General features: G+C 49.3%; 2 protein-coding genes across 3 annotated transcripts; one reads left to right on the top strand and one right to left on the bottom strand.

Annotated features, from left to right (window-relative positions):
- Positions 1–2,234: 2,234 nt before the first annotated feature.
- Phkg1 (phosphorylase kinase catalytic subunit gamma 1) lies at positions 2,235–11,350 on the top strand. Its single transcript, XM_042688143.1, has 9 exons — positions 2,235–2,322; positions 2,729–2,907; positions 3,296–3,350; positions 7,984–8,049; positions 9,358–9,521; positions 10,077–10,167; positions 10,298–10,451; positions 10,601–10,726; positions 11,086–11,350. The coding sequence occupies exons 1-9, from the start codon at positions 2,240–2,242 to the stop codon at positions 11,332–11,334; spliced, it is 1,167 nt and encodes a 388-aa protein (XP_042544077.1). The 5' UTR covers positions 2,235–2,239; the 3' UTR covers positions 11,335–11,350.
- Positions 11,351–11,816: 466 nt separating this feature from the next.
- On the bottom strand, positions 11,817–25,147 carry Sumf2 (sulfatase modifying factor 2). Of its 2 annotated transcripts, XM_042688046.1 has the most exons (9): positions 25,040–25,147; positions 21,417–21,573; positions 18,000–18,114; positions 16,878–16,922; positions 16,378–16,528; positions 15,244–15,299; positions 14,181–14,265; positions 13,646–13,790; positions 11,817–12,173 (listed from the first exon to the last, which is right to left on the bottom strand). In XM_042688046.1, exons 1-9 carry the CDS (start codon positions 25,101–25,103, stop codon positions 12,089–12,091), a joined length of 903 nt encoding a protein of 300 aa, XP_042543980.1. In that variant the 5' UTR covers positions 25,104–25,147; the 3' UTR covers positions 11,817–12,088. The 2 variants fall into 2 exon arrangements, with proteins under 2 accessions (XP_042543980.1, XP_042543981.1); XM_042688047.1 differs by lacking the exon at positions 13,646–13,790.
- Positions 25,148–25,502: the final 355 nt, after the last annotated feature.

Below are 25,502 nucleotides of genomic sequence, written 5' to 3'. Positions count from 1 at the left end.
TAACTGGGAGATGGAGAGAGAGAGAGAGTGTGGGAGGCATGGGTAGAGAAGACAGACAAATCCATTAGACATGTTTCTCTTCCCTCTGAAGGTTGGGAAGTCTGCAGAAAGGCAATTCCTGTACATTTTCCCACCTGGGTTTGGGGTGGAGGAATATCACACAAAAAGAATAGGCTGCCTCCTATTGGAGACCCTCCCCATACGGATCTTGGAAGGGTAAGAGGTGGAGGTGATGCACAGAGGCACAAAGTTGGCCCCTGTCAGGCTGTAGAGTGAGGGATGCATATGCACACAGGAAAAGTGAGTCCAGCCAAAATTCTGTTCATCTTTGTGCCAGTTAATAGTGCTCCCAGCCCTGATGGCATCCCAGGGTGAGTCCAGACATCCTCCATCCGTGGAAGGTGTAGGAAGGGAGGCTCAGTGAGGAGAACGGCACAGATACCCATCCTGGGACTGAGAAGAGCCTCCCAGAAAGTGGAGAGGTTTTTTTGGGAACAGATACTCTGAATTGCTGACAGGGCGGAGGAGGGCCTGTGTGAGTCCTGATGCCAGCTGCTGGCAAGGGAGATGCTTGTTATTCTAACCCTGCCTCTGGTAACCAGGCACCCAGGAGCAGGCACACCAGCCCTCTTGGAATGGCAAGCTGGAGTCTCAGCGTCAGTGCTGCCCTTAGAGAGGCCTGCCCCTCACAGGCCCTGGAGGCTGTGGACGTGGGGTGCGGGGCTTCCTATGCCTGTCTTCTGCAATCATGAAATCCTGAGTCTGTGGGAGTTCAGTTCCCTCATAGCAGCCTCTGTTAGCCAGCTCAGCTCCTCTCCCTCCAGGTTTGCCTATACCAGTTCCATCCTGCTCACCACACTCAACAGAACCAGGCAGGGCTTGTTAGGTAAGACCTGAAACATGCTGCCCACCAAAGCCAGGCCCAAAAGCTTACCTTCCCAACCATTGACTCACATCTAGGAGGCAGCATTTGCTGCATGCCTGCCCTGGGCACAGAGAGCAGAAGAAGCTAGGACATAGGTTCAAGAGAAAATGACACTGTAATGGACAGATGACAGCATACACTGGCAAGTGGTGCCAGATGCTGGTACCAAAATTCAGACTCACCCAGCCCATTTCTCTATCCCACAAAACAGCTACCACAGTGATCAGCAAAGGAGGTAGGGAGGGAGAAGGGAGAAGGAGGGAGGGAGAGATTCAGGGGGAGAAGGAGGGGAGGACGGAGGAAGAGAGTCCTGCATATGGACAGAAAGAGAAAACAGAGCAAGATGAGCAGGAAGCATGTCCTGGAAGGGAGGCTGTTTTCAGCTGTTTGGGTTGAAACAAAGAGGCTTGGGGCTGGGAATGTGGCTTAGTGATAGAGTGCTTAGCATGCATGAAGCCCTGGGTTCGATTCCTCAGTGTACCATATACATAGAAAAAGCCAGAAGTGATGCTGTGGCTCAAGTGGTAGAGCGCTAGCCTTGAGCACAGAGAGGCTCAGGGACAGAGCCCAGGCCCTGAATTCAAGCCCAGGACTAGCAAAAAGGAAAAAAAAAAGTCTTGGGACTGGGATATTAGGATCATAAAATCACAAAATTTCTCATCTTTCCTACAGATGTAGAAAGCAGGGCCATCTTAGTCTCAGAGTGGAATAGAAAGCTCACTTTAACTTAAGCCTCTACAGTTTCTGATGTATTCTAGGAGCAAGACTGTGCTGGCCTACTTACAGTGATCCTTGGGGCCCCATCTCCTGCCCCAGCCCTGGGCCTGAGCTGGACCTGGCTCACCATCTGCTGGCCCCATTGGGGACAGTAAGGACTAAAAGATGTCTTGGGGGTCTTACGACTATCCAATCTGGGAAGATGCAAGCCGGGCTGGGTGCAAAGCTCCAGGCAGCCAGGGGAGGAGAGCCATCGGAGGGACGGTGGCCATCACTGGGGGCCAGAAAGGGCTAGGAAGCCAAAATTGGCTGAATTTTTTTTGTTGTTATTGGTCATGGGGCCTAAACTCGGCCTGGGTGCTGTCCCTGAGCTCTTCAGCTCAAGGCTAGTGCTCTACCAATTGATTGGCTGAATTTTTTTAGTTCCCTAACATTTATTTCAAACATTCACTCTGGACCAGCCCATGCTAGAAACTGTGAAGATGAGCAAGAAACAGTTTGAGCCCTTTAGGAGCATGCCCTATCTCCCGGGTCAGGGACTGACAGTGTCTTTCTCTCCCTTCCCAGAGTCCTTCAGTCACACCAGTTTTGCTGAGCATGACCCGGGACGAGGCGCTACCTGGCTCTCATTCTACTCAGGGCTTCTATGAGAACTATGAGCCCAAGGAGATCCTGGGCAGGTAACACCTGGGCTTCTCCACTGATGTCTGCAGGCCAGAGCCAGCCCCACACGGGTCCCATTTCCCCTCACCCTGCCCCATTTAGAGTGGTGCTTGGACAAGGAGAGAAATTAAGAGATCCAGCTAAAGCCCCCAGGCTTGTTCAGGTTTGGGTTGAGGTGTAGGGGGCGGGGGGGGGGGGGGGTGGACAGAGGTGGGAGGGAAGGTGTGCTGGGAGTTTACAGTTTCCTTCCTGTTACTGAGAGCACAGAATACCAGGCTTGTCACTCCTGAGGTCGGGGCAAGCCGCCTGGAACTCTGTGCCTTCATTACCCATCCCATGGTCAGAACACCTCTGCTGGGGGTCTGCTCTGGGACCCCCTTTGGGGTGGGGGTCCCAATGGCTATGTGTGCTTTGTATCCCCAGAGGAGTTAGCAGTGTGGTCCGGCGCTGCATCCACAAGCCCACCTGCCAGGAGTATGCGGTGAAGATCATTGATGTCACGGGTGGCGGCAGCTTCAGCTCAGAGGAGGTGAAGGAGCTGCGGGAAGCCACCCTGAAGGAGGTGGACATCCTGAGAAAAGTCTCTGGACACCCCAACATCAGTGAGTGATGGCTACCGACCACAACAGGGTCCTGATTCTGTTCCAATAACCCACTGGGGGTGCAAATGCCCAGCATCCCTGGAAAGTCAACTGGACTCACCCCAAGTGTCCTGCACTCTGTGATCTGCTGGCCCGTCCTGGAGGCTGGAAGTTACCACTCCATTTCCCTGCTCAGAGGGAAGGGACCACAGATGGACTGGGGGGGGGGGGGTTAGAGGGGGGGGGAGTGGGAAGTCCTCAGGCCCACCCACACTCCTGGTTGGTTTTCTTTGAGCACTTTCTGTTCCCAACCCCCAGCTTTAGAAATTAGCTCGCTTGTCCCTGTGCCCTAGCTGCCTCTACCCAGGACTCTCTGCTCCTTGAGACAAGCCAGCCATTTCCATTTCAGTACAGCTGAAGGACACTTATGAGACCAACAGTTTCTTCTTCTTGGTGTTTGACTTGTAAGTACCCAACCCGCAGCCAGCATGGCCTGGGCCTTCCTTCTCTGATCCACTACTCTGGCCTCCACTGAGGATAAAGAGGGTCACAAATGCTTTAGGTGGACAAGTCCATCAGGCTGCCAAGTTTTGAAACCTACACTCACACTTTTGAGTTGGATTATTTGTATTCTCTTTTTTTGTTCTTTGCTTTCTTCTTCTAGAGACAAGAGTCTTGCTATGTAGCCCAGGCTGGCCAGGAACTTGCATTCCCCCTAACTTAAGTATTGTTTTTCTCATCAGTATTATGGGTAAAATAATGGCACAGTAGCTAGCGCAAGATTCATGCTAGTAATTAGTCGTTCTTGACTGCAGTGGTGGGTGATGGTGGTGAGGTCCTCAATATTTATTCTAAGCACCGAGGACACAGCAATGAAAAGAATAAAGTCCTAGACATATACCCAAGCATATTTGTAAAGTAGAATGAGGGACTCTCAAGAGCAAGGACATTTTATCTCATTTATTTGCTTTTGCAGTCCAGTGTCTTGTTCCCACAAATGCTTTACCATTTGGGCCATGCCCCTAGCCCTTTTGTTAGTGTTTTGTGTTTTGAGATAGGGGCTGCTAACTTTGCCTGTCTGGCCTCAGCCTCCCAAATAGCTGAAATTACAGACTTTTTTTTTTTTGTCGGTTGTGGGGCTTGAGCTCTGGGCTTGGGCGCTGTCCCTCAGCTCTTCAGCTCAAGGCGAGTGCTCTACCACTTGAGCCACAGCATCACTTCCGGTTTTCGAGTGGTTTATTGGTGATAAGCGTCTCATGGACTTTTCTGCTCGGGCTGGCTTTGAACTGCGATCCTCAGATCTCAGCCTCCTGAGTAGCTAGGATTACAAGCACGAGCCACCAGTGCCCGGCCTACAGGCTTTTTTTAAAAGACAGAGTGTTCAAGGAAGGCTTTCCAGGCAGTGCAGAAGCAGAGGCCTGGCTAAAGCGAGGGAGGAACCAAAGCAAAGGCCTGGATCTGGAAGTTTGGAGCCAAAGAGCCCTATGGCCAATAGCTTGCTATGATCATGGCTCTGCAAGGATTCAGGGAGAGAAGTAAGTTTGAGGATGGAAGCCAGTATCTGTGAGCAGGAACGGCTGGAATTTCTTGGCATGGAAAGGCATTTGGAGGGCTGGGCATGGAGAGCAATGGGGATCTACCACTGAGCTATTTACTTACAAAGATGCTATTGGCTGTCTGGGGACTATTGTAAGGGGGAAACATGGACGAAAAGAGGCCAACAGTGTCTAGGAGAAAGGTAGGTGGTAGAAGTTGCGTGTAGGGTTGAGTGTGTTGGCCCACACTGGCAGGGGTAAGGGGATCATGGTGTAAGACCTCATATGAAACACAAACTAAAAACAAAAGGATTAGTGATGTGGTTCAAGTAGTAGAGTACCTGCCTAGCAAGTGTAGGGCCCTGAGTTCAATCTACAGTACAGATGAAAGAAACAAAAAGGGCTCAGTGGTAGAGTGTTTGCCTAGCATGCAAGAAGCCCTAGGTTTGATTCCTCAGTACCACATAAACAGAAAAAGCTGGAAGTGGTGTTGTGGCTCAAGTAGAAGAGTGGTAGCCTTGAGCAAAAGAAGCTCAGGGACAGCTGGGAAGGTGGCTCAGTGGTAGAGCGCTTGCCTTGCATGCATGAGGCCCTGGGTTCAATTCCTCAGCACCATATACACAGAAAAAGCCAGAAGTGGCGTTGTGGCTCAACTGGTAGAGCACTAGCCTTGAGCTGAAGAGCTGAGGGACAGTGCCCAGGCCCAGAGTTCAGACCCACAGCTGCCAAAAAAAAAAAAAAGAAGCTCAGGGACAGTGCCCAGGCCTGGTCCTGACTTCATAAACCTTAGGACTGGCAAAAAGGAAGGAAGGAAGGAAGGAAGAAGGAAGGAAGGAAAGGAAAGGAAAGGAAAGGAGAGGAGAGGAGAGGACAGGACAGGACAGGATAGGAGTGGAGGGGAGGGGAGAGAGGGGAGGGGAGGGGAGGGGAGAGAGGGGAGGGGAGGGGAGGGGAGGGGAGGAGAAAAAGAGTTGCATCTATGATGTGGTTCAAAGACTAATATTGTCACCCTGCTTTTGCACTGACAGGATAAGTGAGGGCGATAATCTCTTGACACAAAGTGTCAAGTGTGAGCTAGACAAGGCGCTGTGGAAACTGTATGCTCCACGCCTAACCATCTGGTAGAAAAGGTTCCCAGGAAAGGAGATTCCTTAGCTCCTCGTTCCTGTACTGCACTGAGCTCTTATCACAGAACAGAACACAAATGTTTATGGTGACATAACCATTGCCTTTGGTTTGATTTAGTTTTTTTTTTTGCCAGTCTTGGGGCTTGAATGCAGGGCCTGGGCTCTGTCCCTGAGCCATTCTGTGCCACAGCTCCACCTCTAGCTTTTTCTGTTTATTTGGTACTGAGGAATCGAACCCAGGGCATTATGCATGGTTAGCAAGCACTCTACCACTAAGCCACATTCCCAGCCTTGTCTTGGTTCTTCCTCACATCCTGGCTTGTTTAAGAACTGGATTATTCAAGTAGATTTTTTTTGCCAGTCCTAGGGCTTGAACTCAGAGCCTGGGCACTGTCCCTGAGCTGCTTTTGCTCAAGGCTAGCATTCTACCACTGAGCCACAACACCACTTCCAGCCTTTTCTGTTTATGTGGTACTGAGGAATTGAACCCATGCTAGGCAAGTCCTCTACCACTAGGCCACATTCCTAGCCCCTCAAGTAAATTTTGTAGTGTTGAAATATCTCACATAGTAGCTGTATTGCTGACTTTGGGACATATGGCAGGAGTCTTCTGAAGAGCCTTGCACAGATCTGGGCGTTCACTGGCAAATCTTTACTACTGCTGCTAATTTGAAGTTCTCCTAGTATCTTTCAAATGAAGTAAAATGATAAAAACTGGAGGCTAGGGCTGTAGCTCAGTGGTAGACCACTTGTATGTGCAAGCTCCTGGGTTTGATCCCCATTACCTTATAGAGAAAAAAAAATTACCTCTATAAATCTAGGCTGTGTCTTCAGATAGTCTTTCCTCCCCAGGCCTGCCAAGGCTAGGGTTTTCTTGCTTTTCTACAGTGTGACACCATAGATCTTGTTTCTCTATTCATTTCCTTCCTGGTTTACCCTGGGAATCTCTGCTTTCCCTGGAGAAAGTGAGAGGAGGCTGGATATACCTTTCTCTATTTAACCAAGGTATATTCTCCTAAGAACCCTGTAGATTTGCCCAGCTACAACTGTCCCTACCCTGCGCAGTCACATGGCTCCATCCTGTACAACTTTAGTGGGCAGATCAAATACTCAAATGTCTTTAACCTTTGAAGAGGTTGCTTGGGTTGCTATTTTTACTGCTGTCCTGAGAAGCCCTCCAGAGGATGTGTGCAGCAGATACCTCATTCTAGATCCTCCCCAAAAGGTAAGAAAACTGAACTGGCCAGGCAGTGAGACTCTGGAGACCCTGTTTCAAATAAAAACAAAGGGCTGAGGATGAAGATGCGGTTCAAATGGTAGAGCAAAGTCACTGAGTTCAAACCCTAGTATCACCAAAACAAAAATATCAGATCAGACCAAAAATTCAACTGTAATGTGTGCTGTGTGCATGTGTATATGCATGTGTGTGTGTGTGTGTGTGTGTAAGAGAGAGAGAGAGAGAGAGAGAGAGAGACAGACAGACAGGCAGACAGGCAGGCAGGCAGGCAGACAGACAGACAGACAAACAGACAGAGCAGAGACAGAAAAAAAGGGGATCAAACTCAGAGCCTAAAATGCTCACTTGGCTTTTTTGCTCATGGCTGGCATGCTTTCCACTTGAGCCAGGCTTCAGTTCCAGCTTTTTGTCTGGAGGTAATTACCTCCAAATAATTGGAGGTATGAGTCTCTGGGTTTGTCTGCCTAGGCTGGTTTTGAACCGTGATTCTCAGATTTCACCCTTCTGAATAGCTAGGATTACAGGCATGAGCCACTGGAGCCTGACTGAACTGCAATTTTTAGCAAATTTTGCTTTACTTGTATGCTAATTCTGTTTCCTGGGGAAAAAAAAAAACCAGATAGCTGAATCCTTCTGATCTGTGTCTGGGGCCCTGGGCCAGAGGCTGTGGGGCACCTCCCCCTCTCCCGAGGCCTTGGGCATCTTGCTACATGATATCAGATCTCCCACACTTGTGCACATCCCTCCTCTACAGCCTACTTTTCCTTTCTTGCAGTTCTTCCCAGACCAAACTTTATCTATGTGCTTCCTCTTCCAGTCTTGGGCTTTTTATTTTTATTTATTTATTTTTTTTGTCGGTCGTGGGGCTTGAACTCTGGGCCTGGGCGCTGTCCCTCAGCTCTTCAGCTCAAGGCGAGCGCTCTACCACTTGAGCTACAGCGCCACTTCCGGTTTTCTGGTGGTTTATTGGAGATAGGAGTCTCACAGTCTCTCCTGCCCGGGCTGGCTTTGAACCGCGATCCTCAGATCTCAGCCTCCTGAGTAGCTTGGATTACAGGCGTGAGCCACCAGCGCCCGGCTTGGGCTTTTTATAAGGAGTTGTCTCTGTAAGATGAGGATGGGAGACAGCTCTGTGGGAGCAGGGGAAGGAAGGGGGGGGTCTTGAACTAACTTACTTATAATCCCTCTGTTCCCACAGGATGAAGAAAGGGGAGCTTTTTGACTACCTCACTGAGAAGGTCACCTTGAGTGAGCGGGAAACCAGGTGAGGGTCTCTTTACCCTCTTCACTACCTTTCCAAGTCCTAAGGCCACAGGTATAAGGACTGGAAGAGGCCTGGTGTGCATTGGTCTCAGCAGCCTCCCTCCTTCCCTGGCTCCATTCAGACAGTTGCAGTTTGTCCTGGCTCTCCCTTACTTGCTGGAATGTGGGCTTTAGTCTGCTTGAACCTGCAGAGTAAAAGTGTGGTGTGTGGAGGCACACTCATTCTCTTTTGTACTCTTTTTATCTTGCTCAATAATGCCAACTAAGAAACTTAAAGCTAGTTTGGACATAGTAGTACACACCTGCAATTTCTGCACCTGAGAGACAGAGGCAGGAGGGCCTCTAGTTCAAGATCAGCCTCGGCTTCATTGTGAGTTCAGGTCAGGCTAGGCTACATATACATAGAGAGACCCTGATTAAAAAGACAAAAACAGGGGCTGGGAAGGTGGCTCAGTGGTAGAGCGCTTGCCTTGCATGCCTGAGGCCCTGGGTTCCATTCCTCAGCACCACATAAGCAAAAAGAAAAAAGCCGAAAGTGGCACTGTGGCTCAAGTGGTAGAGCACTAGCCTTGAGCTGAAGAGCTGAGGGACAGCGCCCAGGCCCAGAGTTCAGGCCCCACGACTGGACCCCCCCCCCAAAAAAAAAAAGACAAAAAGAAGCTGTGTGCTGGTGGCTCATGCCTGTAATCTTAGCTACTGAGGAGGCTGAGATATAAGGATCATGGTTCGAAGCCAGTCAGAAAAGTCCATGAGACTTTTATTTCCAATAAACTACTCAGAAAAGGCTAAAAGTGAAGCCAGGTGCTAGTGGCTTATGCCTGTAATCCTAGCTACTCAGGAGGCTGAGACCTGAGGTTTGTAGTTCAAAGCCAGCCTGAGCAAGAAAATCCCTGAGATTCTTATCTCCAATAAACCACTAGAAAACCAGAAGTGGCACTGTGGCTCAAGTGGTAGAGCTTTAGCCTTCAGCACAAAGAGGCTCAGGGACAGGGCCTAGGCCCCAGGTTCAAGCCCCAGGACCAGTTAAAAGAAGAAAAAAGACAAGGAGCTGGGAATGTGACTTAGTGGTAGAGTGCTTGCCTAGCATGCATGAAGCCCTGGGTTCAATTTCTCAGTACCACATAAACAAAAAGGCAGAAGTGGCATTATGACTCAAGTTGTAGAGTGCTAGCCTTGTGCAAAAGAAGCTCAGGAACAGTGTCCAGACCCTGAGTTCAAGCTCCAGGACTTTGCAAAGAAAAAAAAAAAGACAAAAAGAAAAACTTTATCTACCCAACAATGCAGAATAACATATATTTGTCCACCTTAGAAAAATCATGAGAGCCCTGCTGGAGGTGATCAGTACTTTACACAAACTCAACATTGTACACCGGGATCTCAAGCCCGAAAACATCCTCCTGGATGACGATATGAACATCAAGCTCACAGACTTCGGCTTTTCCTGCCAGCTGGCACCAGGAGAGAAGCTACGAGGTCTGGCACTGCGGCTGAGGGTCATGTCAGGGGCTAAGACTTCCAGTCTGTTCTCCCAAGAGATTAGATTTTGTCCCAACTTACCCACCCCATGCACTCCACATAAAAATCCTACTATTTCAGGGGCTGGGTGGCTCAGTGGTAGAGTGCTTGCCTTGCATGCATGAGGCCCTGAATTTGATTCCTCAGCACCACATAAACAGAAAAAAACGGAAGTGGCATGGTGGCTCAAGTGGTAGAGCACTAGCCTTGAGCTGAAGAGCTCAGGGACAGTGTCCAGGCCCCCAGAATTCAGGTCCTACGACCACCACCACCACCACCAAAAATCCTACTATTTCAGGGGCTAGGGCACCCTCTTCCCTGGACTGAACTGAGCCAGGTTCCCCCTGCTCAAGTTCCAGGCCAAATGACTACAATGGACCAAGGAAGCAGTAAGTGGGCTCCATGAGCCATGGTTAGTGTTAAGAGTCCAGGGCCCACACCACTGCTGATCCTTCTCCAAAGTGCTTCCTGCCCTTGCCCTTCTGTGCAAAGATTCGTACTCTGTTTCCACAGAGGTCTGTGGGACTCCCAATTACCTGGCCCCTGAAATCATCGAGTGCTCCATGAACGATGACCACCCAGGCTACGGGAAGGAGGTGGACTTGTGAGTATCTGGGGAGGAGTGATGGCCCCAAGGCTGCAGCGATGGGCTGGGCAAGTGAGGAGCTGCAGCTGGTCCCTTCTGCCTTCCCCTGCCCAGCAAGGCTGGGTGACAGTTGGCTCCCACACTCCAGGTGGAGCACGGGTGTCATCATGTACACTCTGCTGGCTGGCTCCCCGCCCTTCTGGCACCGGAAGCAGATGCTGATGCTGAGGCTGATCATGAGTGGCAACTACCAGTTTGGCTCACCAGAATGGGATGACTACTCAGACACAGTGAAGGATTTGGTGAGGGGCTGGGCCTACTGGCTCCCCTGGGCTCAAGCTGGGAATCCCAGCCCAAGGGCAGAGGAGGGCTCCCTGCCTTGGCGGAAGGCTGCTTCCTCAGTTGAGGGCTCCCTGTCATGGCAACCTCAGGCCCCCGTCTCTTCTCACAGGTGTCTCGCTTCTTGGTGGTGCAGCCCCAGAAGCGCTGTACAGCAGAAGAGGCCCTGGCACACCCTTTCTTCCAGCAGTATGTGGTGGAGGAAGTACGTCATTTCAGCCCCAGAGGCAAATTCAAGGTACCAGAAGCTTCTTCACCCTAGGGACAAGTTCAAGGTGTCCATGGCCCAGCAGCGACTTGCAGTAGGCTCCTGAAGTCCAGGCATCCAAGAATCAGCCTCCCACACCTGTCCTTCCTCTCTTCCCCAGGATAATTACAGCTTTGCTTCCTGTAGTCGCAGAGAAGTCCCTGCCTGTCGTGTGTGTGTGTGTGTGTGTGTGGGGGGGGGGGGGGGGGTGCTGTCAAGACCCTGGCACAAGCCTCAGGGCCTCCATGCTCTCCCACTTCCCTGTGCTAGGGGGGTGAGGCTGGCAGCAGGGCGCTGTGTCCTGATCCCTGAAGGTGATCTGTCAAGTGATGTGTCTGTTGGTCCCGCAGGTGATCTGTCTGACTGTGCTGGCCTCTGTGAGGATCTACTACCAGTACCGCCGCGTGAAGCCAGTGACCAGGGAGATCGTCATCCGAGACCCCTATGCCCTGCGGCCGCTGCGCCGCCTCATCGATGCCTATGCTTTCCGTATCTATGGCCATTGGGTGAAGAAGGGGCAGCAGCAGAACCGGGCTGCCCTCTTCGAGAATACGCCCAAGGCCGTGCTGCTGTCCCTGGCTGAGGAGGAGGACTACTGAGGGTGGCAGGCGGGAGGCCCTTGGAAACAGAACCTCCCGAAGGCCAGCCTCCCACAGACCTCTTAGGCTCCTCAGGTGGCACAGAATGAGAAATAGGGCCGGGCAGGGCGGCAGAGGGGCCTGAGAACTGCAGCTCAGCCTCCCCTCTGAGGGCTGGCTCTCTGGGGGCCCCTTTGTGTCATCAGGCTGAGGGTCAAGGACCTCTGCAAAGCAGGCGGATATGAGATGCTTTTGGAGATACCAGCCCCATATAATGAACCAAGAGGAGCCAGACATTTGTCTCTCTGGAGTGTTGTCTCCTTGATGACTCCCACAACATTAAAGACACTGCTTAAAGGGCCCAGACCACTGCATGCTTAGAGTGAGGCAAGAGGCCCAAAGTTCTGTATATCTGGAAGGAAGCATTTTCCTTCCACAGTAGCTTGTGGGGAGAACAGAAAGCAGCGGAGGACAGCGTCAGTTTCAGAATCAGACAAGGAAAGGGGAGGAGACAGAATTATTTATTTAAGAAACACTGTTCCAATTGTCAGCATTTGGTCCCCAGGTGGTTCTTGTAAACGAGAAACATCCAGTGCCCAGCACCCAGCCCAGTCAATGTGATGGGCCCTTGAGTATGGGGAAGGGAGAGAGGAGGGCATCCCAGACCCAGCCCTTCAGGCTGAACTGAGGGACACAGTTTGGCTGCATTTGGAGCATGGTTGGGGCATGCTCTGAGGAATAAGGCCCGAGGGAAGTGGCCAGTCTGGATGGCTGCTCACAGTTCCCGGGGTGGTCGACTTACACTGGAAGCACAGCGGAAGCCAAGGTTGTCTGAGGCTGAATCTGGAGTGTTGCCCATTCTGCCAACAGAGAAAGGGAGAGAAAATAGACATTGGTTGAGAAAAGTTACACAACTTTTAACTGGGCACCAGTGGCTCACACCTGTAACCCTAGCTACTCAGGAGGCTGAGATCTGAGGATCATGGTTAAAAGCCAGCTCAGGCAGGGAAGTCTGTGAGACTCTTATCTCCAACTAACCACCAGAAAACTGGAAGTGGAGCTGTGGCTCAAGGGGTAGAGCACTAGCCTTGAGCTGAAGAGCTGAGGGACAGTGCCCAGGCCCAGAGTTCAAGTCCCATGACCGACAAAAAAAAAAAAAAAGAGGTTATACAACTTTTCTTCTGCCTAACTTGACAGGCCTGTGATGAACTAAGGAGAGAATGATGAAGAAGACCTTGGGACAGAGTGGGGAAGCAGCCCAGAAGGACTGCATTGGAGGAGACTTTAGTTGTTACTGAAAACTTGTACCATTCATAATTTAGAGAGTGGCTCAGTCCACAAAGCCTGTCGGCGACGGCAAAGAAGAATAGCAGGGTACTAGGCAGCGCTTCACACTTCCCAAATGAATCTCCCAGCTGTTTCTTTGTTGGCTACTTCCCAGCTTCTCTGGAAGGCAGGGTTTCATCATTTTGTAGACTCAGAAGCAGGTGTCAGAAATACTCAGACCCTTGCCCAAGGCCAAACACAGCTTCCGTGGTGGGGCAGATCAGTGGAAACCCAGGACCTGCTTCTGCACAAGAGGGAGCTGAGGGAAAGGCCAGTTCTGCTCCCAGGTGACCCCAGCACCATGCTGCCACCGGTGCTTCAAGGAATCCTGGGAGAGGAGGTGCAGAAAGCACAATGTGGGAAAAGTCCTAAAAGGGCTCTGGATGCAGGAATCCCACCATTCAGGTGTCAGCCCTGACTGATTGTGTAAAGTGAGCAGGCCCCCACCATCCTGAGCCTTTTTATTCTTGACTGTAAGACAAAGTCATAAATGATTCTTGTTTGTGTGTGTGAGTGCCCACCAGTTTGAAGAGCTGGCAAGTCCAGGACCACTGGCTATGACCTATTGGTGTGGTCATTCCTCCCACCCCAACCCAAGTATAATAAGGATGGGAGGGAAAGTCCGCACAGCCAGTGTGCCAAACACAGTGTGCTCCACGGAGCAAGAGGGCAGGAAAAGCTCCAGGTCAACACAACCCCTTTTACTTCATGGTGCACACAAGCCTGCACCTCTTCTGGTGGAAGCAGAATGCAGCAGGGAGACAGGGCAAAAAAAGAAGGGTACAGAACGGAGAGGGAGAAGGGGCATGGGTGCCAGTACAGCCGGAAGGCTACGTGCAAAGCAGAAGGAAGGTGGGGGTCAGAAGAAAAGCAGGGCGAAGCAAGCAGATGGGTGCTGCAGGGAGGCTGGAGCAGCAGCAGCACCCACACCCATCTGGTGCTCCGTGAGCTCCAGGGGCTCATGACACAGGCTGGTATTTTGAGGTCCCCTGGGATGCACCCTCACCTGGTGGTGACCCGGGCCTGATGATTGGCAGAACCATCCGCTGTGTCAATCCAGGATGCGCCCCGGAGGACTCGCATGTCCTGGTTGGCAGCCGGGTACATTGAAGCAGTCCACTCCCACACATTGCCCATGAGGTCATAGAGCCCTATGGCAAGGCAGAGTGGGTCAGTCCCAGGCTTCAAGCAGCGCCCTCCCAAAGGCCCCAGGGCAACATTGGTGGTGAGGAAGGACAACACTCCCCTCAACTTCCTCTTAGGCAGGCAGGGAGGGATGAGAACTCTTCTGTGTGTGGGTCATGGGGCTTAAAATTTAGGGCCCTGGTACTGTCTCTGAGTTCCTTTTGCTCAAGGCTAGTGCTCTATCACCTTGAGCCATAATACTACTTTTTGGTTTTCTGGTGGTTAAAAGAGATTAAGAGTCTCATGGACTTTTCTGCGTAGGCTGGCTTTGAACTGTGATCTTCAGGTCTCAGCCTCTTGAGTAGCTAGGATTACAGAAGGGAGTCACCAGCGCCCGGCTGGATCGGAACTCTTACCATAGTCATTCTGTGGGGGGAACGCATTCACTGGAGACAGCCCATGGAAGCCATCTTCTGCCTTGTCACCTTTGGGGAATGTTCCCTGATGGGAGGAATTAAAGCAAAAGTGTTTATCTGCTGCCCCAAGAAGGGTTCCTGGCTGCCCACCAGGCTCTGGGGAGGGGAAGAGCATGGGGCAGGAGTTGTGATCTATTTGACCTTGAGTGATGTGTATAGTAGGTGTAAGGGTCTCTGTCCAGTGGCTGAACAGAAGCAGCCGCATGGTCTTAGATTTCAATCTCCAAAACTGACCTGAAGTGTTCAGCCTCAGGCATTTTGTAATAGCAACAGAAAACAAATCAGTATATTCACTTTTGGTAAGTATTAAGGAATGCACCCAGAGTCTTGTACAAGCAAAGAAGGTGTCTATCACTGGGCTATGTCATAAGCCCTTCTGCATCAACATTTGTCTGAGCATATATATGAAATGGACCTAGTTCTGTCCTCCTCCTGACCATCTATTCTGGATTACAGTAGCAGCTTGTAGTCCAAGCTTGGACTCATACTTAAGTCCAACTTAGTTCTGTATTGCACATTTGATTAATTACTAAATCCCACACATCTTTTCAGACACACCTCTCTTGATCCATTTCCACCTAAGACTCCTGAAAGTTCTGACTCTTCATCACCACTGCCGTTCTACTTCCTTAGGTCCAGTACAAGTTAGCAACAATTTGCATTTGCTGTGGAGCTGGGGGTGTACTCATGGTCTAGCATGCAGGAGCATCATTGTCTGGCATGCAGGAGTCCTGCATGCTAGGCCCTTCATAACGTGCCTCCACCAAGCCCTCACTTCCCTGTACCCTGACCCCACTGAACACACAAAGCTCTTCCTACCTACACCAGCTGTTCCCAGAGTGACCTTCCTTCCACTTTCAAATGGCTCAGTGAAGCCACCACCCCAATGACCTGTTTTCTTTAGTCCTTCCAGTTCTTTGAGCTGAGTTCCAACAGAAGACAAAGCCCTCTGGCTCCTGCGGTGGCCTAACTCAGTCCATGAGAGGCTCAGGGCAGGTCTTACCTGCCACAGGTTGGTGCGGTTTGGCTGGAAGCTGTTCCCCCATGGATATACCTGACCTGATGAGAGTTAGGAGACAGAAGAGAGAGAGGCAAAGAGTTAGTGAAGCCTTCCAAAAGAAACAGAGTTAGCCGGGCACTGGTGGCTCATGCCATAATCCTAGCTACTCAGGCAGCTGAGAGCTGAGAATGGCAATTCAAAGCCATCCTGGGCAGGAAAGTCCATGAGACTCTATCTTCAATTAACCACCAGAAAACAGGAAGTGGTGCTGTGGCTCAAAGTGGTAGAGTGCTCGCCTTGTGCTGCAGAGCTGAGGTCAGCTCCCAGGCCCAGAGTTCAAGCCCCACGACACCCCCTCAAAAAAAAGTTAGCGGGGAGCTGGAGGCTGGTTCCTGTAATCCTAGATGCTCAGGAGACTGAGATCTGAGGATCACAGTTCAAAGCCAGCCTGGCAGGAAAGTCCGTGGACTCTTATCTCCAATTATCCTCCCAAAAGGCAGAAGTGCAGTTGTGGTTCGTGGTACAGCACTAGCACCTGAGTTCAAGTCCCAGAACTGCACAAAAACAAAAAAAAACAAACTGAGTACTGATCTATCGGGGTTGCTCAGTAAGTAGGTGTTCAGTGTGGGAAACTGCGTCCATCCTGATGAGTTTCTGTAGCTAGGGTTGCAGAATGCCAGTTTTCAAGCAAACAGTGATCCTTTATAGTAATCTATGCCCCTATGGGGGAAAATGTGTAATTTTGATAATTCTTTTCCTAATTACATTGAAATGTAATTTCAATAAATTAGCCATGGACTCTCCAATAATAAAAATGTCTGTTTTTCATTCCATTTTTCCAGTTATTTATTTTAATCCAGGCTGGCCTAGAATTCACTATGTAGGTCAAGTCAGCCTTGAACTCTAGATCTTCCTGCCTAAGCCTCCCAAGTGCTGGGATTACAGATATGTATCACTCCACGGGCTCCAGGTATTCACTTTTGTAAATTCAGATGTATTGGTTTGAATGGTCTAGAAATGAAACAATGAAACAATGGATCCTCCTATTCCAGGAACCAGGCCTCTTCCCACGCTTCAAGGACCATATGCACTGAAAGATGGGAGAAGAATAATGGGAGATACTGAGCATCTGTATACCCTTTAAGCCCCCTCGGGCAGCGAACTCCCACTCCTCTTCGGTGGGCAGCCTCTTTCCCCGCCACGCACAGTACGCATGAGCGTCGTTCCAGCTCACATGCACCACCGGCAGCTCCTGCCTCTCTCGGATGCCTGAGCCGGGACCTGCAGGCTGACAGCCAGGAGGAAGTGAGACCGGTTCTCTCTGGGATCTCATGGGAATCTAAGAGGACTAGGTGTGGGCGCCTGAACTCAGCTTTTACCCCTAGAAAGAGCAAGGAAGTTAGTGAGTGAGCAACGTCGGGGTTAGAAAGAGACCATGCAAGATCCTGAAGGGGAAAATGGGATGGACAACAAGGAAAAGAATTTGGACAGAGGAAGCAGGTGCCCCTGTCATCTCCTCAAACTTGGTGCTCTAGGATAGGTGTGTGTGTGTGTGTGGGGGGGGGGGAGTTGGGGAAGCAAGATGCACCGACAGAATCAGCAGGGGTGGAGAGAAGGTAGAGAAAAGCAGCACTTACCTGCCTCCAGAAAGCCTTTTCCACTGGAAGCCACCAGAGAACAGACTGCAGATAAGAAGCAGGATGAATGAGCATAGGACCTGAGACTAACAGAGTTCCTCCCTCTTTCAGCCACACACTTACCCCAAAGAATGGGCTGTGACTGCACGTCTTTCATGACAGCTTGCCACCTTACTAGCGGAATGCGACTGAGACATGGTTTTGCTCTTGATCCCCCCCCCCCCACACACACACCACTTTTCTGTTCTTGTCTTATTTGCTTTTTCTGTGACAGGATCTTGCTATGGCTGGCTGGTCTCGATCTTTTGATCTTCCTGCCTCAGCCTCCCAAATGCTGAGATTACAGGTGTGGCCAACCACACCTTGCTTTGAGAGGTTGAGTGGATCCTGGTGGCTCACACCTGTAATCCTAGCTACTTAGGAAGCTGAAATCTAAGGCTTGAGGGTCAAGGTAAGCCTAAACAGAAAAGTCCAGGAGAGTTTATCTCCAATGAACTACTCAGAAAAAGCCAGAAGTAGCACGGTGGCTCAAGAAGTAAAGTGCTAGACTTGAGGAAAAAGAGGCTCGGACACAGTGCCCAGGCCCAGAGTTCAAGCCCCAGGACCAGAAAAAAAAATTCTCTTGAAGTTTCATATGGGTCTGTCCATGCAAGGACAAGCTCAGGGTTTCTTTCTTTCTTTTTTTTTTTATTGTGAAAATACTGTACAGAGGGGTTACATGGGCAAGACAATGAGTACATTTCTTATCAAGCATTGTAGCCTCCTCTTTTGTTTCCCCTTCCCATCCCTTCCCATCTTCCCCCCAAAGCTCAGGGTTTCTACACAAGGACCAGCTAAGACACAAGGACAAGCTCAGGGTCTTTTAATACAAGGACGAGCTCAGGGTGTCTACACAACAACCTGCTCAGGGGTCTCTCTACACAAGGACCAACGCAAGGTCTCTTTACACAAGGACCATCTCAAGGGTCTCTGTGGTTAGTGAGTACAGTATTCCCCTGACTTACAGGGAGGCCTGCCTCGGGTCCCTCTCTCCACAACCTCAGGAACACTTCTCCACCCTGGCTCAGGAGTGTTTGGCCTGGCCCCACTTCCAGACCCTCAGCTGTACAGCTAGGGTCTCACCTGCATCTGCTGGTTTGCTTTGTTTCTCAGTTCACTGGAGACGAAGTCCTCAAAGACAAAGCTCCACCCAAATGCCTCAGCCTCTGTCCGGTACTTCTTCTCCCTGACAAACTCCCTGAAAAGAGATATCTCTTTCACTTGATTCAGCTGACCAGATTCCAGGCTCTGTCCCTGTCTCCTCCTCCAGAAGAGTGGATACTCTTTCCTGGGAAGCCATGTCTGGTTCTGGAACTCCAAGGAGTTAGCTGGGAAGCATGGCTTATACTTTACACTTTCTTTTGAATTTGGATATAAGCAATTTACACAGTAAGTTTCATTCTTTTAAAACATTTTCCAGTGGATCTTACTTGTAACCCTAGCTACTCAGGAGACCGAGATCTGAGGATCGTGGTTCAAAGCCAGCCTGGGCTGGCTTATCTCCAGTTAACCACCAGAAGACCTGAAGTGATGCTGTGGCTTAAGTGGTAGAGCACTTGCCTTGAGCTGGAGTTCAGGGACAGCGCCTACGCCCATAGTTAAAGACCCACAACTGACAAAAAAGACCCCCCAAATCAAAACACAGAAAACAAAAACCAAAAAAACCCAACATCTTCTTATTTGTATATGTAATTTTCCAAGTCTAGACATCTTTATTCCCTAAATTGCGAAGCTGATCTTTCTCTTTCTCTCTTCAGTACTGGAGTTTGAACTCAGCCTTGGACTTGCTAGGCAGGTCCTCTACCACTTGAGCCACATCCCCAGCCCTTTTTTTGCTATCGTTTTCAGATAGGTTCCTACAGTTTTGCCTGGATCAAGCCTCAGAATGAGATTCTTCTACCAATAGCTCCTTCATAGCTGGGATTACATATAAGACACCATGCCCAGATTGTTCTTTTTTTCTTTTTCTCTCTTTTCTTTTCTTTTCTTTTTTTTGCTGGTCATGGGGCTTGAACTGTGGGCCTGGGCACTGTCCCTCAGCTCTTCAGCTCAAGGCTAGCGCTCTACTTCTGGTGCTTTTTGGTGTTTAATTGGAGATAAGAGTCTCATGGACTTTCGTCTGGACTGGCTTTGAATAATGATCCTCAGATCTCAGACTCTGAGCAGCTAGGATTACAGGCATGAACCAATTACAAATATTTTTATATTTAATATATTATAAATATATGATCACAATATTATTTAAACATTTTCAGCATGGTGAAAAATATATATATATTAGCTGTGGGGCTTGAACTCAGGGCTGGCCTGGGTGCTATCCTTGAGTTCTGCTCAAGGCTGGTGCTCTGCTACTTAAGAGCCACAACATTACTTCTGGTTTTCTGGTGGTTACTTGGAGATGAGTTACACAGACTTTCCTGCCTGCGCTGGTTTTGAACCACAATCCTCAGATCTCAGCCTTCTGAGTAGGTAGGATTACAAGCAAGAGCCACCAGCAACTGACCTAATTTTTTTTTCAGAAATGCAAACCCAATACATAAAATGTTTCTTCATTTGCTTAAAGGAAAACACATTCATACTTGGCAAAGCAGACTTTATCATTCTGGAAGGAACAATCAAGAGATCATCAAACAAGGCCATAATAAAGCTACCAACACAACGATGTTTATTGCAGAATTATTCACCATAGCTAAGATATGGAACCAACCCAGATGCCCCTCAGTAGATAAATGGATCAAGAAAATACACACACACACACACACACACACACACACACACACACACACGCGCACACACGCAATGGAGTTCTATGCTTCCATCAGAAAGAATGACATCACCCATTTGTTAGGAAATGGAAAAACTTGGAAAAATCATATTAAGTGAAGTAAGCCAGACCCAAAGAAATATTATTCCCATGATTTCTCTTATTTGCAGTAATTAGTATATGTCTAGGATAATCTTATCTGATGAGCAGAAAAGCTCAAAAGCTATGTATATATAACCATATAAGATGATGCTAAGTAAAATGAACCCCAAAATATGGACACACAGGTTTTTTTTTGTTTTGTTTTTAATGTACTATGTGATTTTTTTCCTTTGTTTCTTTTTTTGTTGTTGGTGGTGGTCATGGGGCCTGAACTCTGGGCCTGGGCACTGTCCCTCAGCTCTTCAGCTCAAGGCTAGTGCTCTACCACTTGAGCCACAGCACTACTTCCGGCTTTTTTTTTGCTTATGTGGTGCTAGGAATCGAACCCAGGACCTCATGCATGCAAGACAAGAACTCTACCACTTCCACTCTATCACCTTCCCAGTCCGTCTTTGTTTTTTTTGTATGTTCTTCCTCCTATGGTATATCCCTGTTGTCACTGTATTTAACTTTGGTACCTTGCATCTTGTATATACATTTATCTAATTAGGGGAGGGGAAGGGGAATAACAAAATGCTGAAACAAGGACACAGGATGACCCACTGCAACTATGATACTCACAAGAGACTATGTTGGAAATGAACCTTATAACTTTGGTGGGGGAGAGTGGTAGAAGTAGGGGAGGGAAGGGATAGTGGGAGAAAAATAAAGGAGGGGGGTAACAATGTCCATCAAGAAATGTACTCACTACCTTACTGATGTAACTGTAACCTCTCTATACAGCATCTTTACAAGAAAATAAATTTAAATGATAAGTAAAAGAGACCATCAAAATCCACTTGGGAAGTATTGTTTTTCTTTAACTACTAGTTTGAACTTAGGGCTATCACTTTTGGTAGCCTGGCACTATAACACAGAGCTGTTGCTCTGCTTTTCATTGGCTTTTTTTTGGGGGGGCGGGGGGTCAGGTCTTGAAAGCTGGGCCTGGGTACTCTACCACTTGAGCTGCAGCACTACTTCCGGTTTTCTGTTGGTTAATTGGAGCTAAGAGTCTCACACACTTCCCTGCCCAGGCTGGCTTTGAACTGTGTTCCTCAGATCTCAACCTCCTGAGTATCTAGGTTTATAGGCATGAGTCACTGGTGCCTGGCTCATTGGCTATTTGAGAAACAGTCTTGCTCCTTGAAAATACCTGAGACGTGAACTACCTGTTTTGGGCTTCCTGTTATTTTGGAGATCACAGAAGCATGCCACTCCATGGAGACAGTCTTGTGGATTTTTTTTTTTTTTGGGTCCGGTCGTGGGGCCTGAACATGGCCTGGGCGCTGTCCCTCAGCTCTTCAGCTCAAGGCTAGCGCTCTACCACTTGAGCCACATCGCCACTTCCGACTTTTTTCTTTTTGCTTATGTGGTGCTGAGGAATCGAACCCAGGGCCTCATGCATGCAAGGCAAGCGCTCTACCACTGAGCCACCTTCCCAGCCCTAGTCTTATGGACTTCTGTGCCAGGGCTGGCCTGAAACCATGCGGTCTGATGGGTGGTAGGTGGATTCTTTTTAGATATTAGGGAGGAAGACCAGCAAGAGCCTCTATGCCCCCAGTTTGAAACAAAACAAAAAAAAAAACCTGCTGTACCTGAAATCTTTATTGGTGACAGGAAATAGGTCGATAGCAAAGGGTTTAACTGTTACTTCCCGGGCAGGCCCTTCACCATCTCTGCCATCTGGAGCATCTGTTCCCATCAGGAATCTCCCACCAGGCAGCTGGACCATGCTAGTGGTCTGTGCATTTCCTGAGAAAAGGAGTTACAAATAACTTACGTACATGGATATACACGTAGGTATATATTCAATATATACATAGGTAGCCGGGCGCTGGTGGCTCACGCCTGTAATCCTAGCTACTCAGGAGGCTGAGATCTGAGGATCGCGGTTCAAAGCCAGCCCGGGCAGGAGAGACCGTGAGACTCTTATCTCCAATAAACCACCAGAAAACCTGAAGTGGCGCTGTAGCTCAAGTGGTAGAGCACTCGCCTTGAGCTGAAGAGCTGAGGGACAGCGCCTAGGCCCAGAGTTCAAGCCCCACGACCGACAAAAAAAAAAAAAAAAATATATATATATATATATATACATAGGTATATTGTATATAGATATCAATGACAGTGTTATATGTGGATTGTATATAATACTCAGGATATCACAAAACATAGAGCCTTAAAGTTAATTTTGCCAGTCCTGGGGCTTTAACTCAGGGCCTGGGCACTGTCCCTACGCTGCTGCTGCTTCTTTTTTTTTTCTGGTAGTGGGCCTGAACTCTGGGCATGGGTGCTGTCCCTCAGCTCTTCAGCTCAAGGCTAGTGCTCTACCACTTAAGCCACAGTGCCACTTCTGGCCTTTTCTGCTTATGTGGTACTGAGGAACTGAACCTATGGCTTCATGCCATCTACCCTAAACCACATTCCCAGAGAGCCTTAAATTTTTTTTTTTTTTTTTGGTCGGTCATGGATCTTGAACTCTGGGCCTAGGTGCTGTCCCTCAGCTCTTCAGCTCAAGGCGAGTGCTTTACCACTTGAGCTACAGTGCCACTTCCGGTTTTCTGGTGGTTTATTGGAGATAGGAGTCTTATGGTCTTTCCTGCCTGGGCTGGCTTTGAACCATGATCCTCAGATCTCAGCCTCCTGAGATCCTGGCTAGGATTACAGGCATGAGCCACCAGTGGCCGGCGGCGAGCCTTAACATTTTAACTATAAGTTCTTGTCTTGCCACTTAATTTGCTGGCAAATCTGAGACAAATTAATCTGTAATCCAGTTTTTTTTTTTTTGATTCTGGTCGTGGGGCTTGAACTCTGGGCCTGAGCGCTGTCCCTCAGCTCTTCAGCTCAAGGCTAGCGCTCTACCACTTGAGCCAGAGCGCCACTTCCGGCTTTTTTCTTTTTGCTTATGTGGTGCTGGGAATCGAACCCAGGGCCTCAGGCATGCAAGGCAAGCACTCTTACCACTGAGCCACCTTCCCAGCCCCCATGTAATCCAGTTTTTTTTTTTTACTATAAAATGGGGGGTAACATCTATTTTACAGGCTTCTGTATGAATTAAATTTATGTTTGGGGGCTGGAAATGTGGCTTAGTGGTAGAGTGCTTGCCTAGCATGCATGAAGACCTGAGTTCGATTCCTTGGTACCACATAAACATAAAAAAAAGCCAGAAGTGGCGCTGCATCTCAAGTGGTAGAGCGCTAGCCTTGAGCACAGAGAGGCTCAAGGACAGTACCCCGGCTCTGAGATCAAGTTCCAAGACAGGAAAAAGAAAAAATTATGGGCTGGAAAGATGGCTCAGTGGTAGAGCACTTGCCTTGCATGCCTGAGGCCCTGGGTTCGATTCCTCAGCACCACATAAGCAAAAAAGAAAAAAACTGGAAGTGGTGCTGTGGCTCAAGTGGTAGAGCACTAGCCTTGAGCTGAAGAGCTGAGGGACAGCGTCCAGGCCCAGATGTTCAGGCCCCATGACTGGACCAAAAAAAAAAATTATGTTTGAAATGAGCATATGGAAGGTTTTCTTTCATCTTTGTCCTTCCATCGAACCCTTTACCCCAGCTAGATAAATTCCATAACTATAACTTCAAACACATTAGCACTTCCTACTCATGCTTCTGTTCACGCTGTTTCTCTGCTTGTTCTGTTGAACACTTACCAGCATGTGCATGCATGTAAATTGGTGAGGTCTCACTGATTTTCCCAGGCTGGTTTACAACTAATAGGCTCAAGTGATCTTCTTGTCTCAGCTTCCCAAGTCCTGGGACTAAAGTGTATACCACTGTGCCTAGGCTCCATGTTCCATGTTTATTGTCAGTTCAGTGTGGACCTAGTACTAGTACTAGTACAATGATTATCAGCAAGTAACTAATCAGATCCTTTTTTTTTTTGGTTGGTCCTGGGGGCTGAACTCTGGGTCTGGGCGCTGTCCCTCAGCTCTTCAGCTTAAGGCTAGTGCCCTACCACTTGAGCCACAGTGCTACCTCTGGCTTTTTTCTGCTTATGTGGTGCTGAGGAATGGAACCCAGGGCCTCATGCATGAGAGGCAAGCACTCTACCACTGAGCCAACTTCCCAACTCTCAGATCTTTTATTAAGTTGCTGTTTGAATGACTCAGAAAATATGCAGTAAAGGGCTGGGAAGGTGGCTCAGCGGTAGAGTGCTTGCCTTGCATGCATGAGGCCCTGAGTTCGATTCCTCAGCACATTAGCAAAAAAGAAAAAAGCCGGAAGTGGCACTGTGGCTCAAGTGGTAGAGCGCTAGCCTTAAGCTGAAGAGCTGAGGGACAGCGCCCAGGCCCAGAGTTCAGGCCCCATGGCCAGACCCCCCCCCCAAAAAAAAAAAAAAGAAAAGAAAATATGCAGTAAAGCAGGGCACCAGTGGCTCATACTTATCATCATAGTTACTCAAGAGGCTGAGACCTGAGGATTACACTTTGAAGCCAGCTCAGGCAGGAAAGTCCGTGACACTCTTATTTCCAATAAACTGTTCAGAAAAAAGCCAGAAGTGGTGCTGTGGCTCAAGAGGTAGAGTGCTAGCTTTGAGCACAAAGAGGCTCAGGGACAGCACCCAGGCCTGGGGGGAAAAAAAAGAAAGAGGAAAAAAATAAAAATTTAAAAAATTTGAAAAATTAAAAAAGAAAAAGTAAATATGCAATAAAAAATTAAAGGATTTTTACTGGGCAAGGGTGGTTCACATCTATAATTCAAATTACAGGGGGTTGAGACCATCTGAGAATACTGGGTCAGTCAGTTCAGGCAGGAAAGTCCATGAGACTCTTGGCTCCAATTGATCACCAAAAGCCAAGTGGAGCTGAGCTGTGGCTATAATGGTAGAGTAGCCTTGAGCAAAAAAGCTCAGGAGCAGTACCTAGGCTCAGAGTTCAAACCCCGAATTGGCATGCATAAATAAATAATATGCAGAACGTAAGGTCTAATGTCTGCATGCACTTTTGGCTCTGGGCGAGCGGGCTGGTCAGGAAAGCTGGTCACAAGCCGCCCTCCCGGCCCAATACGACAGTTTGCTGGCTCCCACTTTCACGGTCCGACCTGAGACCCGGGAGCCCAGGTAGGGGCGCAGGCGGGCGCAGCAAGGCCCAGCCCGGCCGCCGGCCCCTACACCGAGGAGCCTCGGGCCCGCAGGCCCTAGGAGTCACCTTCCCGTCCCTCCGGAGGCTCATGGTCCTCCGCTTCCTACCACACCGGAATCAGAGGCGCTGGCGGACACTGACCTAGCTGGAGCCACGGGCCGCCTTGAAGAGGGAACAGAAGCGCGAGCAGCAAAAGGAAGCCCATGACAGACTGCCAGACCCTGCAGCCCGCGCACGCGCCTCCGGAAGACCCAGCCTGCATTGCTACTGCGCGTGCGCACAGCCCAAAACAATAGCCACATGACTATACGCATGCGCACAAAACCCCCTTCAGGCGACTGTGGGCTGGGCAAGCCCAGAATGAAAGTTCCTGATACGGGCTGGGAAGGTGACTGAGTGGTAGAGAGCGCCTTGCATGCATGAGGCCCTGGGTTTAATTCCTCAGCACCACATAAGCAAAAACAAAAAAGCCGTTAGTGGCGCTGTGGGCTCAGGCTCTCAAGTGGTAGAGCTATCTAGCCTTGAGCTTAAGAGCTGAGGGCCAGCGCCCAGGCCGAGTTCAGGGGACCCAAAAAACAAAAACAAGTTCCTGACACTTAAGAAG

The sequence above is a fragment of the Dipodomys spectabilis genome, unplaced genomic scaffold (genome assembly GCF_019054845.1).
Source record: "Dipodomys spectabilis isolate Male_0828 unplaced genomic scaffold, ASM1905484v1 ptg000112l, whole genome shotgun sequence".
Classification (NCBI taxonomy): Eukaryota; Metazoa; Chordata; class Mammalia; order Rodentia; family Heteromyidae; genus Dipodomys; species Dipodomys spectabilis.
Note: the sequence above shows the minus strand (reverse complement) of the source record. Positions and strands in the feature narration are given on the sequence as shown.

Bases quoted from the DNA above. Each gene is read 5' to 3' on its own strand.
- Phkg1 (XM_042688143.1), top strand. From the start codon at position 2,240: ATGACCCGGGACGAGGCGCTACCTGGCTCTCATTCTACTCAGGGCTTC. The intron at 9,522-10,076 runs GTCTGGCACTGC...CTGTTTCCACAG, and splicing joins ACCAGGAGAGAAGCTACGAG to AGGTCTGTGGGACTCCCAAT. The intron at 10,727-11,085 runs GTACCAGAAGCT...TTGGTCCCGCAG, and splicing joins GCCCCAGAGGCAAATTCAAG to GTGATCTGTCTGACTGTGCT.
- Sumf2 (XM_042688046.1), bottom strand. From the start codon at position 25,103: ATGGGCTTCCTTTTGCTGCTCGCGCTTCTGTTCCCTCTTCAAGGCGGC. The intron at 21,574-25,039 runs GTCAGTGTCCGC...TCCTTTTCTCAG, and splicing joins CGGCCCGTGGCTCCAGCTAG to GAAATGCACAGACCACTAGC. The intron at 15,300-16,377 runs GTATACAGATGC...AACTCTCATCAG, and splicing joins TGCCCGAGGGGGCTTAAAGG to GTCAGGTATATCCATGGGGG.